Here is a 16,826-nt window from a genome sequence, read left to right on the forward strand (position 1 = left end):
GCTATCGCCAGGCATGTCTAGTGATGTCTTATCTCTGGGAGACCATATGATCGGCAGTCTCAAATCGGACATGCCATATTGACCATTCCCCCTACAAAATATTGCCCTGGGCTCCCATACACATTAGACTTCGGCCGAACCTGTCAACATTGGTGGGTTCGGTTGACATTAGTCTAATGTTTATGGGGGTATTTTCGTTTTTGCTCCTAGTAACCATTCAAAGCGCAAATGTGTAGTTGTGAAAGTAGTAATGGTCACAGTAAAGTGGCAGACCACTGACTACTCATTGGGGGGAAAAAAAAATGTTAGTAAATATTTATTCACTACAGACTCGTACAGTTTGTTCATTTTTTTTTTTTTTTTCCCACTCCTTGCACAGATCATCTGCCATCCGCCGTACTGGGTGACTGCGAGGAAGCTCAAAGTGCAGCTGCTCTGTGCCAGGACCTTTCCCTGATCATTGAAAGGTAAGTGCAACCATATTGTTTTCTCTGCAGAAAGTGATCAACCAGTGTTATACTGAAACCAAAGACTAGTACAAAAAATTAGAAATTGTCAATTCAGCTCAACACTCTTGTGTTAAAGATAAGTATCCCAGGAATCTTCCAGAGTAGAATAAGTGTGCTGCACTTTTCTGGCTTCCAGGTCACATAGCTCTCAATGGTCCAAAACGGGATGTTCTCTGGCACCAAAGGAAAGTAGTAAAAACTTGGCCTTTAATCATATAGGATAAAAAAACATAATGCTTGTGTGTTTTGGGTAGAAAAAAACATTAATCCTAGCCAATAGACGGATTTTGCTAAGACCTTACCTGTAAAATCCTTTTCAGCGAGGGAAGGAAGGGAGACACAGTCATTACTAGTGGGTAGGCGGAGCCCACATAGGATAGAACACCTCAGATTAAAAAAAGAGTGTTGTCCGGCCCCTCCAGCTTGGGCTCCTCCTACTCCAGCTCTCCAGTCCGTACACAAGCTAAGGAAGAGCAAATATCACCAGCGGAGCAACATAACCCCTTCTGAAGAACTTCAGAGAAAAAACAAGAGACAGGTTATGCATATAACAGAAAAACCACACAGTCCCAGGTACTACTCACTGGACCGGACCACTGCGATGAGCTGGCAATGCTGGAACAGAGCCTTAGCGCGCCGACCTCAGCCCAGATAATCGCTATCAGAGAAGGGTCACGCTGCATCTGAAAACACAACAACACACTTCTGCCCTGGGAGGGTGCTGTGTCTCCCTTCCTTCCCTCGCTGAAAAGGATTTTACAGGTAAGGTCTTACCAAAATCTGTCTTTCAGCAGCAGATGGAAGGAAGGGAGACAGTCATTACTAGTGGGACGTCCCAAAGCAGTCCAAAAATTAAGGGTGGGAAAAAACCAACAGAGGCAGAATCCCAACAACCTAGAAAAATGCGCAACTAGCGCTAAATACAAGTTAACGATAACTTAAACTACAGCCGCCTGCAGGACCCTACGTCCTAAGGCTGCATCAGCGGAAGCACTGACGTCCACCTTATAAAACTTTGTAAAAGTGTGGACGGAGCGCCAGGTAGCTGCCCGGCCGAGTTGAGCTGCCGAGGCCCCTTGTTGAAAAGCCCACGATGAACCCACAGCTCTCGTGGAGTGAGCTCGAATCTTAATTGGACAAGATTCGCCCTGGAGTCGGTAAGCCTCTAAAATGGCCGACCGAATCCATCGAACTATAGTGTCCTTGGAAGCTCGTTGACCACGCCGACGACCTGCTGGAATCACAAACAGAGAGTCCGATTTCCGAAAACCTTGAGTAATAGACAAATAGAACTTCAAAGCCCGCACTAAATCCAATGAGTGCAAGGCCCGTTCCTTCGCATTCCCCGGTTCCGGACAGAGCGAGGGCAACACAATATCCTGGTTAACATGAAATTGTGACACCACCTTAGGTAGAAAGTCGCCCCGTGTGCGAAGCACCACGCGATCCGGGAGAAACTCCAGAAAAGGAGGCGAGCAAGAAAGAGCCGCCAGTTCAGAAACCCTTCTCAAAGAGGTGACTGCCACTAAAAAGGCAACCTTCCAAGAAAGCAAAGAAAGGCTAACGGAGTCCATAGGCTCAAAAGGCCCATGTTGAAGAGCCTCCAAGACCAGATTGAGCCGCCAAGGGGACACAAGCGCCTTCCGCGGCGGAAACTGACGGGTTACCCCGCGAAAAAAGGAACGAACGTCCCTACGCGAGGCGATAGCCTTCCGAAACAGCAAGGACAAAGCAGAAACCTGACCCCTCAGAGTGCTAACTGCCAAACCCTTGTCCAGGCCATACTGCAAAAAGGCCAACAAATTGGGAATGGAAAAAATCCTCGGGTTCCTTGAAGAACCCGAACACCATGAAAAGAAGGCCTCCCAAGTCTTGTGATAGATCCTAGTAGTGGCAGGACCCCTGGCAGCTCGCAGAGTGGCAATGACTTCGGCTGAAAAACCTTGACGAGTCAAGATTTCGGTCTCAAGAGCCACGCCGTCAAACGCAGAGACTTCAGGTCCAGATGACGAACGGGCCCTTGGGTTAACAGGTCCGGGCGAAGAGGGAGAGGAAGTGGAGGCGCAGCCAGAAGCGACACCAGCGTCGAGAACCACGTCCTCCTTGGCCAGTCTGGGGCTACTAACATAGCCGGGACTCTTTCCAGTCTGATCCGACGCAACACCAGAGGAAGTAAGGATATTGGCGGGAACACATAGATTAGCTCGAATTGGTCCCATGGAGCCACCAGAGCATCCACCGCCACAGCCTTCGGGTCCTTGTACCTGGACATGAACGTCGGTAACTTGGTGTTGAACCTTGATGCCATCAAATCCACTTGAGGAGTTCCCCAACGGGAGCACAGCTGTGCAAAAATTTCTGGGTGAAGACTCCATTCTCCGGGATCCACCTTCTCGCGACTGAGGAAGTCCGCCATGATATTCTGAACTCCCGGAATGTGAATCGCAGAGATGGCTGGCACCTTGGCCTCGGCCCATACCAGGATCCGAGACACTTCCATCATGAGCCTGGAGCTCCTCGTTCCACCTTGATGGTTGATATACGCGACTGCCGTCGCGTTGTCTGTCTGCACTCGGACTGGCAGACCGTTTAAAGGGACCGTCCAGTGTTGGAGGCAAAGGAAAATCGCCCTCAATTCCAGGATGTTGATCGGCAGGACAGACTCTTCCGACGACCATACTCCCTGAATCCAGAGATCGTTCCAGACACCCCCCCCAGCCTGACAGGCTGGCATCGGTGGTTATGACCGACCACCGAGGAAGGACTTCCCCAGGGATAACGCTTCCGGACGTAACCACCATTCTAGAGACTCTCGCACCCTGTGGGAGATGATGACACTGCGATCCAGCGAAGCCTGTGATCGATCCCAACGGTTCAGAATGAGCATTTGGAGAGTCCTGGAATGAAATTGGGCAAACAGAAGTGCCTTCATTGACGCCACTATCAAACCCAAAAGGCGCATACACCTTCGAAGGGACATTGCTGTCGAAGACTTCATAACCTGTACATGTCGAAGAAGACTTGCTTGCTTGTCTGGAGGCAGGGACACCACTGCTCGTACCGTGTCGAAATGCATCCCCAAAAAACAGGATTGACTGCGACGGTTCCAGAGACAACTTCTTCCAATTGACCAGCCACCCGAAGTCCTCCAGGAGCTGAAGGGATAGATTGCGAGCCGTCACCGCCTCCTCCTTTGAGGACGCCACAATCAAAAGGTCGTCCAGGTAGGGAAGAACCGTAACCCCCTGTCTTCGAAGGATCGCCATGAGAGGTGCCAGAATTTTTGTAAAAACTCTGGGCGCCGAGGCCAACCCGAATGGTAGGGCCACAAACTGGAAATGGTCCTGACCTATGGCAAAACGAAGGAAGCGTTGGTGGGCCCTTCCGACGGGAACATGCAAATAAGCGTCGCGAATGTCGATTGACACCAAAAAGTCGTTCTGCGACAGGGCCGCCACAACCGAGCGAAGCGACTCCATGCGGAATTTCCGGGTGCGGACATGCCGATTCAATCTTTTGAGATCCAGAATGGGGCGAAATTTGTCCTCCTTTTTGGGGACCACAAAGAGGTTTGAATAAAACCCTCTTCCCCGGTCCTCCGGCGGAACCGGTACCACCACACCCTTCTGCAGAAGGGAATCGACCTCCTGCCGTAGAGCGGCAACTAGCTCGGGCTCTGACGGAATGCGAGATCGGCAAAACCTGTCCGGGGGTCGAGAAAGAAACTCTATGAAGTAGCCTGCTGACACAACCCGCGTCACCCAGGCGTCCGAAACGCGGGACGCCCAAGTCTATTCGAATTGGAGCAGGCGACCCCCCCACTCGAGAGCCCTCGAGAGAAAACCTGGCGTCAGTCCGCCTTAGCGGGCTTTTTGTCAGCTTCCCGCTTGTCTTGACGGAAGCTCTGTTTCCAGGGAGTGCGGGATTTCTGAGAAGCCTTTTTTTCCTGAAAAAGAGGGACGACCCGATCCCCAAGAGGGCTGACCGGACCGTCCCCTGGACCGAAAGGGCCGCCGACTACTACCGGCACTAGGCCTGCCCGACGCAGAAGCCACAGTTCTTCGCTGTGGTAAGGCCGCTTCTTTTGCCTTTGCCTTGACAATCAGCTCCGTGAGGTCAGATCCAAATAACTGACCACCCTTGTAAGCTAAAGATACCAAACCTTGCTTGGAAACCGCGTCCCCGGTCCACTGTCTGAGCCACAGTGCTCTTCTGACTGTGACCGCCGAGGATTGCGCCCTGGACAGCAGTGACGCGGTATCCAAACCTGCATCACTGCCATATCGGGCCGCATCCTCCAACAACTTGAAAAGCCCATCTACCTCGGATAGCGGGGATCCATCCTGCCACGCCGTCCGTAGACGGTCCAACCAGCTTAGGGAAGCTTTACAAGCACACATGGATCCTAGCACCGCTCTGAATCCATGACCCGCGGCCTCGTAGATGGATTTCGCCGCCATCTCCGTTTTTCTGTCCAGCGGATTCTGCAGACTCGCCTTCCCTTTAACAGGCAGTAATGAGGATTTGCTAAGCTGGGATAAAGGGACATCCACTTCAGGAGAAGGAATCCAATTATCAATCAACTCCGTGGAACACGGATACAGTGCCTCAAAAAACCGTGTCCCCTGAAAACGTTTATCTGGACACAGGCGTTCCTTCTCCACTGCCCCATTAAGCTCATCCAGAGATGGTAATGCCAAGCGCGACCTATGCGACTCCTGAAACATCCGGGCCGACTTACCAGGACGTCTAGTTACCTCCTCCGGAAACTGTAACGCCTCCCTCATGGCTCCAATAAAAGCCTCTGCACGGCCCAAAAAAGAGCCAGAGTGCCCCTGCCGATCCTCCTTATCCGAATCGGACATCTCCCCATCTAAGCTTGAAGGGGAACCCTCCATAACAGAGATCTCCGAGTCGCTGCGCGGGGAGGGCAGTACCGGCCTGTGGCGCTTCCTGCCATGAGAGGATCTAGCTGACACCCAATAACCTAGAAGGTCAGACAGGCCATCAATAGAACGAGTGAGGGCCTCCATTTTGACCACTGCCCCATCACCGAAACCCCCGACCGCTGTGCTTGACGCCGTCGAGGACTCCTGCGTGTCAGACACGCGAGACTGATCCTGTAGCGGACCTGGGAGACGGTCCGCACCTCCTGGACCCTGATCTGACATGCCCTCACACAGTATATGGCAGGTTAAACCTGTCAGTAAGTAGGACAGTGTGGTTTCTTAAAAGAAAGCTGAAGGGTTAAAGCTCTTAAAGAGAGAGCTACCCCAGCTGACCCCCAATTAAGGGATAACCGCCTAATAAGGGGTTAATGTCGCAGACTCCCCACAACCTCTGTGAAATGAAAAGGATGTGCGAGCCCCAGACAAAAAAAGGAACCTCTATATGAGGTAATAGCTGCAGGACAGCACAGTCTGCCACCTTATTGTGCCTCAGAAAGGTGCCCTGCGCTGAGGGGGTGAGGGGTTAAGCTTCTGCCCTGACAGGCAGAAGCGACTCACCCAGCTGGCCGCGGTGCAGTGTTCCTTCGGTCTGTCGAGAGGAGAGTGAGGAGCCCGATGGAAGCCGTTCAGTAATGGCCGCCGCGCTGTGAGGAGAGAGAAGCCGGAAGAGGAGGGGCAGGAGAAAGCGCGCGCTCAGAGCGCTTCCTGCCCGCGAAAGACCGGGAAGGCGCGAAGCCACGCCCCCCGCCGGCTTCAAAAAAAGCGCGCGCGACTCCTCCGCTCCTGCCCCGCTTCCATGTCCGGCAGGCATCCACCTGCGGACAAAAAAACACAAGTCACCACCTGAATACATGTAGCAGCGGCTGCCGCAGCAGCCGCTGAAGCCCTCAAAACACATTAACATGCTGAGTACTCACCCAGCTGAGCGCCACAGGGACCCCCAGGGATTTGTGGCGCTGTGCCCAAGCTTCCCCCCCAGGACGGAGAACGCAGTGACCCCAGATGCGCGGTTTGCGTCCCCGCCAGGGAAGCATCCCTCATCCCCCGGGGCCGGCAGGGTTCTGCAGGGACCTCTCTCAAAGGGTAATGCAGATCCGCCAAGGGAGGGGTGGGGGTCCAGCAGCGCTGAGACCTCAAGACCACGGGGGTCCAAGTCTCTGTCCGATAAAAATAAAAAAAATTTCTGAGGAGCTGCTTCCAGCAGCGACCATCCTCTGTGACCTCAAATTTTAGACTGGAGAGCTGGAGTAGGAGGAGCCCAAGCTGGAGGGGCCGGACAACACTCTTTTTTTAATCTGAGGTGTTCTATCCTATGTGGGCTCCGCCTACCCACTAGTAATGACTGTGTCTCCCTTCCTTCCATCTGCTGCTGAAAAACAGATTTTCATCTCCTATCTTTGGCGCGCTGCCTAAACACATATATTTGGTTTTAAGCGTGCGCTTGGATTGTATCTAAAGATGCAGGTTGAGAAGTTTTGCACAATCACCTGGTATTCCTGTATTTATTTATTTTTTTTCGGTGCCATATGTGCTCACCAGCATTTTACTATTATCTTATGCATTTGTAGGTTGTCTGACCATAGATTTTGTGTTTTTAAGTTATGTACATATCACAGAACAAACTGAAAAAAGGCTCACATAAATATTGTACATCACTTTTCACCATCATGGAGACTGGTGTATTTACTTTAAAAATCCATATTGGAATGGCTGTATGATCCTGATACTAAATGAGCATTTAATGTTTAGAGCTGGATGCTATTTTGAATATTAAGGGTGGGGAACTTTCAAGAAGAATCATACAGCAATCAACGTCAGTACATCAGTGTTATCTGGTCTAGAAGGTGTAGTAATGAATGCAGTGTATAATGTGAATTCTGGTTTAAGTAATGTTTTGTTTTTTATTATCTATGTTGCAGCTTTAGAGCAGATGATCTTCCCGGCTGGTATATTTGGGACTGTGTGAAAAAGGGTATTGTCCCTTACTTGCGTTGTTCGGCACTGTTCTTTCACTATTTGCTTGGAGTGACGCCACCAGATGAGCTGATGTCCTTAGGTAAGCTTGAGTGATTAACTTGAACTGTGTCATAAATGTTAAGAAATTTTGTAGAAAAAGCAAGTAACCACTACCACTCATCAGCTATGGTTTTATATTTTTTTCTAATATTCAGGTGTTATGAGTTGGGTATCATGTAATATCTAAAGAGTAACTAAACTTTCTCAATGATTTTTCATATCTAGGAGGAACTTGAATTGTCTTCAGATCAGTGGGTAGGGGTCCAAGATTGATGGCACCCCTCGCTCAACTTATCACAAACCAGACCCTAGAAAAATGTGCAGCCCAGGGTACGGCTTAGTAGCCTTTTATCTGTATGGTGAGCTATGTGCGATTGCTGGGGGTCTTAGGACTTGGACCCCCATCAATCTGCAGGCAATTTAAGTGATTGCTAAATATGAAAAATCAATATGTTGACTTTTTTTAAGCTTCTCCATTATATATCAAATTCATCTCCCTTACTGCAGATTTTCTCTCCCATTGCTGAAGCCTGAGACCAGACCATGGTATTAATCTTCCAGCTGTCACTTAAGTTCACACACAGGGCAAAAGGGCTCAATCCATCCTGTATCTTTAATCAGATTTGCAGTGAAACATTTGCTGTATCACGCACTTTTTATATCCTTCCTCCTAATCTACATTTTACACCATTTCTTTTACAGCAGCTCCGGAAGAAGAGCTGGAGGCTCTGTGCAGCTACCTCTCTCTACCTACTAACTTGTTTGCCCTTTTCCGCGAGTATTGGGGCGCTGTGAAACCACTTATTCAGAGGTGCGGTTTGTGCATTACATCTGTACTACACACAAGCGATCACGAACAATAAACTGTGCTAAATTTTTGCGTCTGCATGCCGTTATTACCTGTAAGTGGCAGGAGCTTGCAGAACAGCCCTAGGTTTGTCCTCACAACCCACCGTCCAGACAGGACCAGATCCAATTGCTGCTCTGTGCATACAGAGGCTGAGTTTTTGGCCACTGACTGAGCTGTTCGGTCACTAAATCCACAGTCAATATTACGTGACATAACGTTGCATAATAAAGTGCATACTGCTTCCTAGATTAGTTGTAGTCATCTTTTTTTTTCCCCGAAGCCACCCCAGAGACTACTTGTAGAGAATACACAATTCTCTGTGCTGTGCCTGATAAGGTATAAATAAATGAAATCGCCATCTGATCTCTGGCTATAATACACATTGCATGAATTATAGAGTACGGCTGAGCAGGTTTAGTCTGGGCAATTACCAATCTGCAGCTGTCACAACTGTCCCTCTTTCTGTTCTCTAGGTGGGGATCAGACCCAGCTGTTCTTGGTGTCCTTACTGGTGAAAGTGGCGCAATCAGGTTAGTCTACTTCTAGAAATATTTCAGTACAATTATTGGCTTTTCAGTGCATTTTAGGATGTAAATGGATTTTCTGGCACCCCACAACATTCAGCTTCTTTGTTTACCTACACACAGCCTAGTAATGGCTGTGCTGTGTACTGCAGCAGTGTAACATTCACTTCAATGGCATTTGCATTAGCGATCACTATTCCAAGTGGATGATGGACATGAAAGCACCTGCGCAGTCACTATCTTGGTAATTTTATCTTCATCCAAAAACATGTGCCCTTTTGAGGAGCACGCGCTTCCCATAAAAGGGGCTCCCAAGTTTTAAGATGAAGACAGAATGAATAACCACAATGGTGTAGACTCCTATGAATTGGGATTTGCAATGGTGCAATCACTATACCAAGTGGATTATGGACATCAAATATGTATTAATCTGCACCATTGTAGTTACTCATGCTGTCTTCATTATGGAACATGTGCGTCCTTCGATTGGGGGGTAGCGCATGCGTTCTTTTGATCTTAATCATCCACTTGGAATAGTGGTTGCACTGTTCAAAATCCCAACCAAAATCATGGCACCTTCATTGAGTTTTGGCCACTCTCAATGGAACTTAAAGACAGGGCAGCGCCATTCTGAATTTTATTTGCTATCCAGTAGAGTTTTTCCTATCCCACGTATATACATACAGGTTGAGCTGTGCATTTTAATGTTTTATCAATCCATTTGGTGTCATGTTAACCTTACGAGCAACTTTTGTCTTTGATTCACTCTACTGCCTTTCTTGTGACTTCAATTGCATAACACTGCAATACCGTAATAGAAGCCCTCATCAAATATACATGGCCAGCTAAAAAGGTGACGATCACTTCAAAAGATCATATATTATGGAGACTACAAAGTGCTGCTAAGTGGGGGTCCAGGTACTCTGACCCATAACGATTGCTCTAAACCAGGGGTCTCAAACACGCGGGCCGCATGCGGCCCTTCAGGCTGCTTCATGCGGCCCGCAGGCACCATAGACCCCGATCGCGGCCCGGTCCAGGAGCTGCCGGCAGCTGCGCTTTAGTTCAGTGTATTGCCGTGCAGAGACCGGCTCTCTGCACAGCAATACCAGTGCCAGCCGCCGGCCTATCAGAGGCTAGCAGCTGACATCTGCATCCCAGAGCAGCGGTGTATGATGTCACTGCCATGCGCAGATGTCAGCTGCTAGCCTCTGATAGGCCGGCGGCTGGCACTGGTATTGCTGTGCAGAGAGCCGGTCTCTGCACGGCAATACACTGAACTAAAGCGCAGCTGCTGGCAGCTCCTGGACCGGGCCGCAATCGGGGTCTATGGTGCCTGCGGGCCACAGGTGCAGAAAGGACAGGTGAGAAAAATCTTTTTTTTTTTTTTTTCTCTTGTATGTGTAGAATGGCACAAGGGACAGTCCTCCAAGATGGGGACCAGGCTGGGTCACATTGCTACAAGATTTTGGCAGAAAAACTTCAAAATAAAGCATGAAAAAATATTTTGCCACTAAAAATGCTGCTTTATAGTAAACTAAAGTAAACAAAAAAGTGCATGTTTTATTATCGCCACATCCATAACGACCCAAGCTATAAAAAATAAAACAGCAAAAATGTTCAAAAGGTGTATAGAAAAAAAATGGTATCACTATAAAAATGTGACTTTGTCCTGCAAAGAATGCTAGCCCCCCAAATTAATTTTTTTTCCGTGTGTGGCCCATATACCCAGCCTAGTTTGAGACCCCTGCTCTAAACAATGCTCTGAAGAGCATGGGTCCTGTATGAGCTGTGCGGGAGCTCAATAGTAGGTTTGAGTCCATACACAGTTCTCATCAGAGCAGTTTTTAAGTGATAAGTGGGGATATCAAGACCCAGAATTTGCTGTCTCAATTATGTATGCATGTAGCTAATAACCTACATTCTAAGGCTAACTGCCCACGATGCAGAAATGCTGCAGATTTTTTTCTGCATCTCCCTGGCAGGAAAAACGCCGATTGTACATGCGGATTTTACATGCGTTTTTCCTGCCAGGTAGAAGCGTTTGTCAAGCGTTCTTCACATGCATTTCTGCATGCGGGTTATCAAGCGCTTTTCCAAGCGATTTTAGCATCACCTGGAAAGTGCTTGACAACTTGATCACACTATATAAATCCATGCAACTGTCATGGATTTATATAGTGTGACCAAGTTAATAGTTAAAGAAAAGAATAAAAATGGTAAAAACAAAAAAAACACACTATACTTGCCTTCTGATGGCCCACGGTCTTCTCTCCAGTGCGTCCGGTCTCTTGCACAGCTCGCGGTGGTGTAAAAGGACCTTCCATGACTTCGTTTAGTCATGTGACAGGTCACGCGACCGCTGACGTCAGCTGTCGTGTGACCTGTCACATGACTAAATGACATCATGGAAGGTCCTTTTACACCATCGCGAGCCACCGGGGAGCCAGGACGCACCATAGAGGAGACCGGCGGCCAGAAGGTGAGTATGTGTATTTTTTATTTTTAATTTTATTTTAATTTTTCTTTTACAGGTACTATGGTACCTGGGTCTGGATGAGAGTCTCCTCTTCTCCAGGCCCCGGTACCATCCGCACATTGAATCGCTTAATATCCGCATGTGCACATGTAGTCATGCGGATATTAAGCGATTCAATGCAAGTCAATGGCGGCAATTACACTGCGTGTCCACAAAATTAATGGAAGTGCTGCGGATTTTTCCACAATGATAATCCGTAGCGGTAATTTTCCGCAGCATGTGCACAGCACATGTGGATTATGACTGGGGACCATGGGGCACTTATTACCAAGCGTTTTTTTAAGCGTTTTCGCTGTGGAAATTCTGCAGCAAAAAAACGCTTGAAAAACGCATAGTGGGCACACAGCCTAATTCCAGTGTATGAAGCAGGATTTTGGAGGTAGGATGTACGCTCTGCCAGTTTGCTCTTACTAGGAGACACACATTGCGTGCATTTAACCTCTACAGCCAATTCTTGAATTCTGCAGCCAGAATTGAATATCATGACCTCTTTTTAAAGCTGGGACTATTGACAGTGAATAGTAGCGTTCATCCGTAAATATATAATTATTTAACTAAACTCACTCTCTCTTCTGGTACACAATCTTGTGGCATAGAATATTGTATAAGATCAGAAAATAGTGAAGTTGTGTAAGCAAGAAATCACATTGTCTAATAACAGACCATCACTCCTCTGCTGCAGGTACCCAAGAAGTCTAAACTCCCTGACTGAGCTGCCTGAAGATTACAGCGTTCTGCTCAATCAAGCTTCCCATTTCAGGTATAGGATACAACAGTCTTTAATCGAAATGTTTGGCAGGGCACTGTTGTGAAGTATAAAATATAAGTCTGCGCACAGGGGTTGACCTGTGGGTGTCGTCATTGTGGGGTGGACGAGGTCTCCAGTCCCAGGAGCATCACCATTTGCAGGACGTTTAAGGCGCTCCATTAAATTCTAAAACTCTGTTCACACTTCTGTTTTTGAGTTGTGTTTTAGGATCAGGACGGTGTATGCCCAAAATGGATCCATTTGCTAACGTATGCAGATAGACCCCTCCCCATTGATTATGAAACCCGTTTGGTTTCCATCTGGTGTCCACTGTTAGAGTGGAAGGGTTGACCCTGCACGTGTCTGAAGAGGAGTAGGGCAAGTATAACTGCCACCGTCCCCTCTCATATTTTTTTTTTGTTTCCTCCTGGGGGGTTTCTGGGTGGATTATCCCTACTTTATTCCCCTTTGGGCTCTCGCTACAGGGGTACTTTTAATGGTGGCTTGAGCTGTCATTGTGCCTCACATTACAGGCATCTGGTGGAGCTTTGGGACCTCAGCCTTATTCTGTCTGAGCTTTTGGAGTTTCCCTTTGAGCCTCTTCGCATCATTTTTCATTAGTTATTTTTGTGAAAAGTGGTTCTTCTGGTGACGATAACCTCCATTCGCAGGGTGTCTGAGCTCAATGCTCTTTCCTGCAGGGCTCCCTTTTTTGTCCTACATGAGGACAAGGTGGTCTTACACCATGTGACATCCTTTTTCCAAAGGTGGTTTTGTGGCTTTCCACATTAACAAGGAGCTTGTCCTTCTCTCCTTCTCTTTTATCCCTGGTATTGTATCCTTCTCGATTTGGTCAGAGCCATTATGGCTAATTTTTTTTTGTTACAACGGCTTTGTAGCATTGTGCCAACCTCTTGTTTCTTCTTCAGATGGGTAAACATAGCGAGATGGGGCCACCCTGTTTACACCATTATTGACAGAGCGAACAGTCATCAGTGGTCATGCTGTGCCCTCTCGTCTGGTTGGCAGGACCATATTACTTGGCAGTCGGCGATCAGGTACTGTGGTATATGGTCATTGCATTTGTCTCCATGCCATGCTCTGGAGGAGACGGGTGGGCAGAAGACTGATTCAGGGCTCACCAAGGCCGTGTGTTTTTCAAGACTTTTTTTTTTTTTTCCATTAGCCTATTGGATTTTTCCTTTTTGTCTTCCGATGGCCCCTAGTCCATACAGGTCTCTTCTCTCTCCTAGATCCCTCCCTTCTCTAGTCTGTTTTTTGTAGGAATCTCTTCCCTGCTCACAGGCGTAGGCTGTTGGAGGCTACAGAGGTTCTGCTACTCGGCACACTTTGGATCTCCGAGCTAGGCAGCGGTCTCCACAGTCGAGGTGGAATCTTGACCGATCCTGTTTGCTTCCAGACAAACCTAGTTGGTGGCATACTCTAGGCATAACTGGCAACACAGTCACCCACATCCTCCACTGGGCAGAGAACCTTTCTCGTATGTTGTCTGTGTTTTTTTTTGTTTGTTTTGGTTTTTTTTGTAGTGCTTATCCTCAAATAGGCAGCTAGACAAATCGGCGTTCTACGATTTTTCTCCAGGTCTCTCATTGCCGATGCTTCCTTGCGCCCTCCACAGCATCCACATTCTTTTTCCCAGGATTTCCTTTTTTCACTGATATTGGGTTGGTGGGTTATTCTCATAGTTGTGGTGCTGTTCTATTACCTTTCAATGATTTAGACTTTCAGACAATGTACAAGTGTGAAGGCATTTAGGCCATTTTCAGATCCACAAAAATTCAGCTACAAATCCGCGACAGAGACATTTTCTATTAGTTCCATCCTGACGGCACTATGGAGGTCGTCCTTCCTATTCTTTACAGGGACAGGAATTTGAGAGGTTAAAAGCCCCTCCCACCACCCTCTCCTCAGTGTTTTTCCTGTCCCTGTAAAGGACAGGTGTGTGAGAGGAGAGCGCAGAAAAAAAAGAAAACTCACTTGGGCCCAGGAGGATCGGGGGGGTTCCGGCCTCTCCTTCCCCTGTGAAGAAGCCCGGTGGCCGACACCCCCCCCCCCCCTCCCAAGGGGGGTAACTCAGCCATGTCCCAGTCAAGTGGAGGAGCTCCTGGGGTCTCGAGCCGCTTCCCCCGGAGTGGGAGCTCTCGGCTCGCGCCGGCCGGGGGCGCCACTCATATGCACAAATCGGCCGGCGGAAGTTAGGCGCACTTCTGGTGACGTCACCTGGGAGCGCGGACTATCTTCTTCCCGTCCCGGCGTGCGTTCCAGGGTGGAACTCAAGGCGGTTTGGAGACAGGAGCACCAAGGTAGGATAAAAGCTACCTGGGGTCCGTAAAGGGGGAAAAAAGATCCCAGAAAGCTGCACCATGGCGGATACAGCTAGGTCTGAGGCCCCAAAGTAGCAGTCCCTGGTATCTGAGTAAAACACAGCATATGAGGGGGCTGGGGGAGGGGGGGGAGTATTAGTATAGAGACTAATTACCCCATATTGATATTAGGACATGGCAACACCTACCCCATCGAAGGAGAAAGGATCAGGGAACCTTAGGAGATGTGCCATATGTAATGAGAAGCTTGGCGACTCTGGCAAGCCTCTATGTACAGCCTGCACCTCAAAGATCGTTAGGGAAGAAAGATCTACCCTTCTAACCGAGATGAGATCCATGATTAGAGAGGAGGTGCAGGCTTCGGTTTCCAGCCTAATTCCCGTTCCTACAACTCAGCCTGGTCCCTGTGCCAAACGACCCAGGTGGGAGATGGAAGCAAGTACTGAAGATGATGATCTGGCCCCTTCCTCGGATCCAGAGCAAGAAGGGGAGGTGGTGTCAGATACTTCAGATATAGGGAGAAGATACTTATTTTTGTCTGAATATAAGGATAAACTCCTGAAGGCTGTAAGAAGTACCATGCAGGTTGAAGAAACCCAGAAGAATCAGTCGGTACAGGACGAGATGTTTGGCGGATAGCGAGTTCAGAGACAGTCTTTCCTGTAAACCACCATATCCGGGAGATGATCCTGGAGGAATGGGAAGAAGCAGAAAAAAGGATGGTGGTGCCCCGAGATTTCAGGCTCAGACTCCCCTTTGAACCAGAGGACATCAGACTCTGGAACGAGGTTCCAAAAATTGATGTTCCTGGGGCTAAGGTAGCCAAGAAGACATCCATTCCCTTTGAGGGAAGGCGGACGGACTACTTAAAAGAGCCTGGGAAGCATTGGCGGCAACAATGAAGGCAAACATAGCTGCCACTTCAGTAGCCAGATCCATGTATCTGTGGATCGAAGAACTGGAGGATCATATCAGAAATAAGACTCCTAGAGAGGATATAATAGATTCTCTACCATTGTTAAAATTGGCCACGGGGTTTATGGCGGACGCTTCCACCGAGTCAGTCAGGTTCGCGGCCCGCAGCAACTTTGTCTAATGCAGCCCGGAGGGCTATCTGGATGAAGACGTGGTCGGGGGATGTTCAATCTAAAAATAAATTGTGCCATCCCATTTTCAGGTTTAAGGGTATTCGGGCCATTCCTAGAGGATATCTTGGAAAAGGCTTCCAATAAGAAAAAGGGATTTCCTGAGGAAAAACCTAAAAGATTTCAGCCCTTTCAGAAATCCCGCCTGCCCCAGAGATAGGAGTATCGGGGGAAGGGAAAAACTGGTAGATGGAGCTACTCTAAAGGGGGTAGAGGTAGAGCCCCTCTCTTTGCCTTTTGGACTCGGCACTGGAACCAATGACGCCATGAACCTGGAGGGGCGTCTGTTACTTCGCCAGAAGTTGGGCAAGGATACCTCTGGACCCATGGGTTCTAAAAATAATTTCCCAGGGTTATTCCCTAGAATTTATTCAACCGCCACCCGAAAGGTTCAGTTTAACAGACCCCCACTCCTATTCTTTTAAATGGTCCTTTGCAAACAGAGGTACAGGACCTCCTGGACTTGGAAGTCATAGTGCCAGTTCCCCTACAGGAGATAGGTCGAGGGCATTATTCAACATTATTTACAATAAAGAAGCCTTCGGGAAAGTCACGCACGATAATAAATTTAAAACCCCTGAACCGCTGGATAAGATACAAGCGTTTCAAAATGGAGTCGATAAAGACAACTATACCGTTAATAGACAAATATGCATTCATGTGTACAATAGACTTAAAGAATGCATATTACCATATTCCCATTTACCCCCTTTCTCAAAAATTCCTCCGTTTTGCAGTAAGGGTTCAGGGAGGAACTTTTCAGTTTCAGTGCCTTCCTTTTGGCCTAGCATCAGCGCCGAGAGTCTTCATGAAGCTGATTTCGGAGGTTGTTTCCTTCCTGAGGGAAAAGGACATCACCATAGTACCCTATCTGGACGACTTTCTTCTGATAGCCAGCTCAGAAGAACTTCGGAGTCACCTGAACATAACCGCCATGACTCTTCAGGACCTAGGCTGGATTATCAACTTGGAAAAATCGAATTTGATGCCGGGAACTAGGAAGATATTTTTGGGGGTACTTCTGAACTCCGAAGCAAGAATTATCTGTCTTGCCAGAAGAGAAGCTGAGGGCGGTAAGGGACAGAGTACAGGGATTTCTAAAAGGACGGAAATCCATCAGGACGGCTATGAGGGTACTGGGCATCCTAACATCTTGCATCCCCTTTGTCCGCTGGAGCCAGTTCCACTCAAGGGATCTTCA

At 48.3% G+C, this 16,826-nt stretch overlaps 1 protein-coding gene across 3 annotated transcripts in view; it reads left to right on the top strand.

Annotated features, from left to right (window-relative positions):
- The window catches only part of UBR1 (ubiquitin protein ligase E3 component n-recognin 1), a 117,378-nt gene that overhangs the window by 87,070 nt on the left and 13,482 nt on the right, over positions 1-16,826 (top strand). For 2 of the 3 annotated variants that reach the window (XM_073638850.1, XM_073638848.1), the window contains exons 40-44: positions 380-467; positions 7,378-7,514; positions 8,177-8,285; positions 8,798-8,854; positions 12,070-12,147. In XM_073638850.1, coding sequence (XP_073494951.1) covers positions 380-467; positions 7,378-7,514; positions 8,177-8,285; positions 8,798-8,854; positions 12,070-12,147 — 469 coding nt within the window. The remainder of the gene's footprint in view (positions 1-379; positions 468-7,377; positions 7,515-8,176; positions 8,286-8,797; positions 8,855-12,069; positions 12,148-16,826) is intronic. The other variant, XM_073638849.1, reaches the window with a different exon arrangement.

The sequence above is a fragment of the Phyllobates terribilis genome, unplaced genomic scaffold (assembly GCF_046119375.1).
Source record: "Phyllobates terribilis strain yellow unplaced genomic scaffold, ASM4611937v1 Scaffold_7__3_contigs__length_470593459, whole genome shotgun sequence".
NCBI classification, from domain to species: domain Eukaryota; kingdom Metazoa; phylum Chordata; class Amphibia; order Anura; family Dendrobatidae; genus Phyllobates; species Phyllobates terribilis.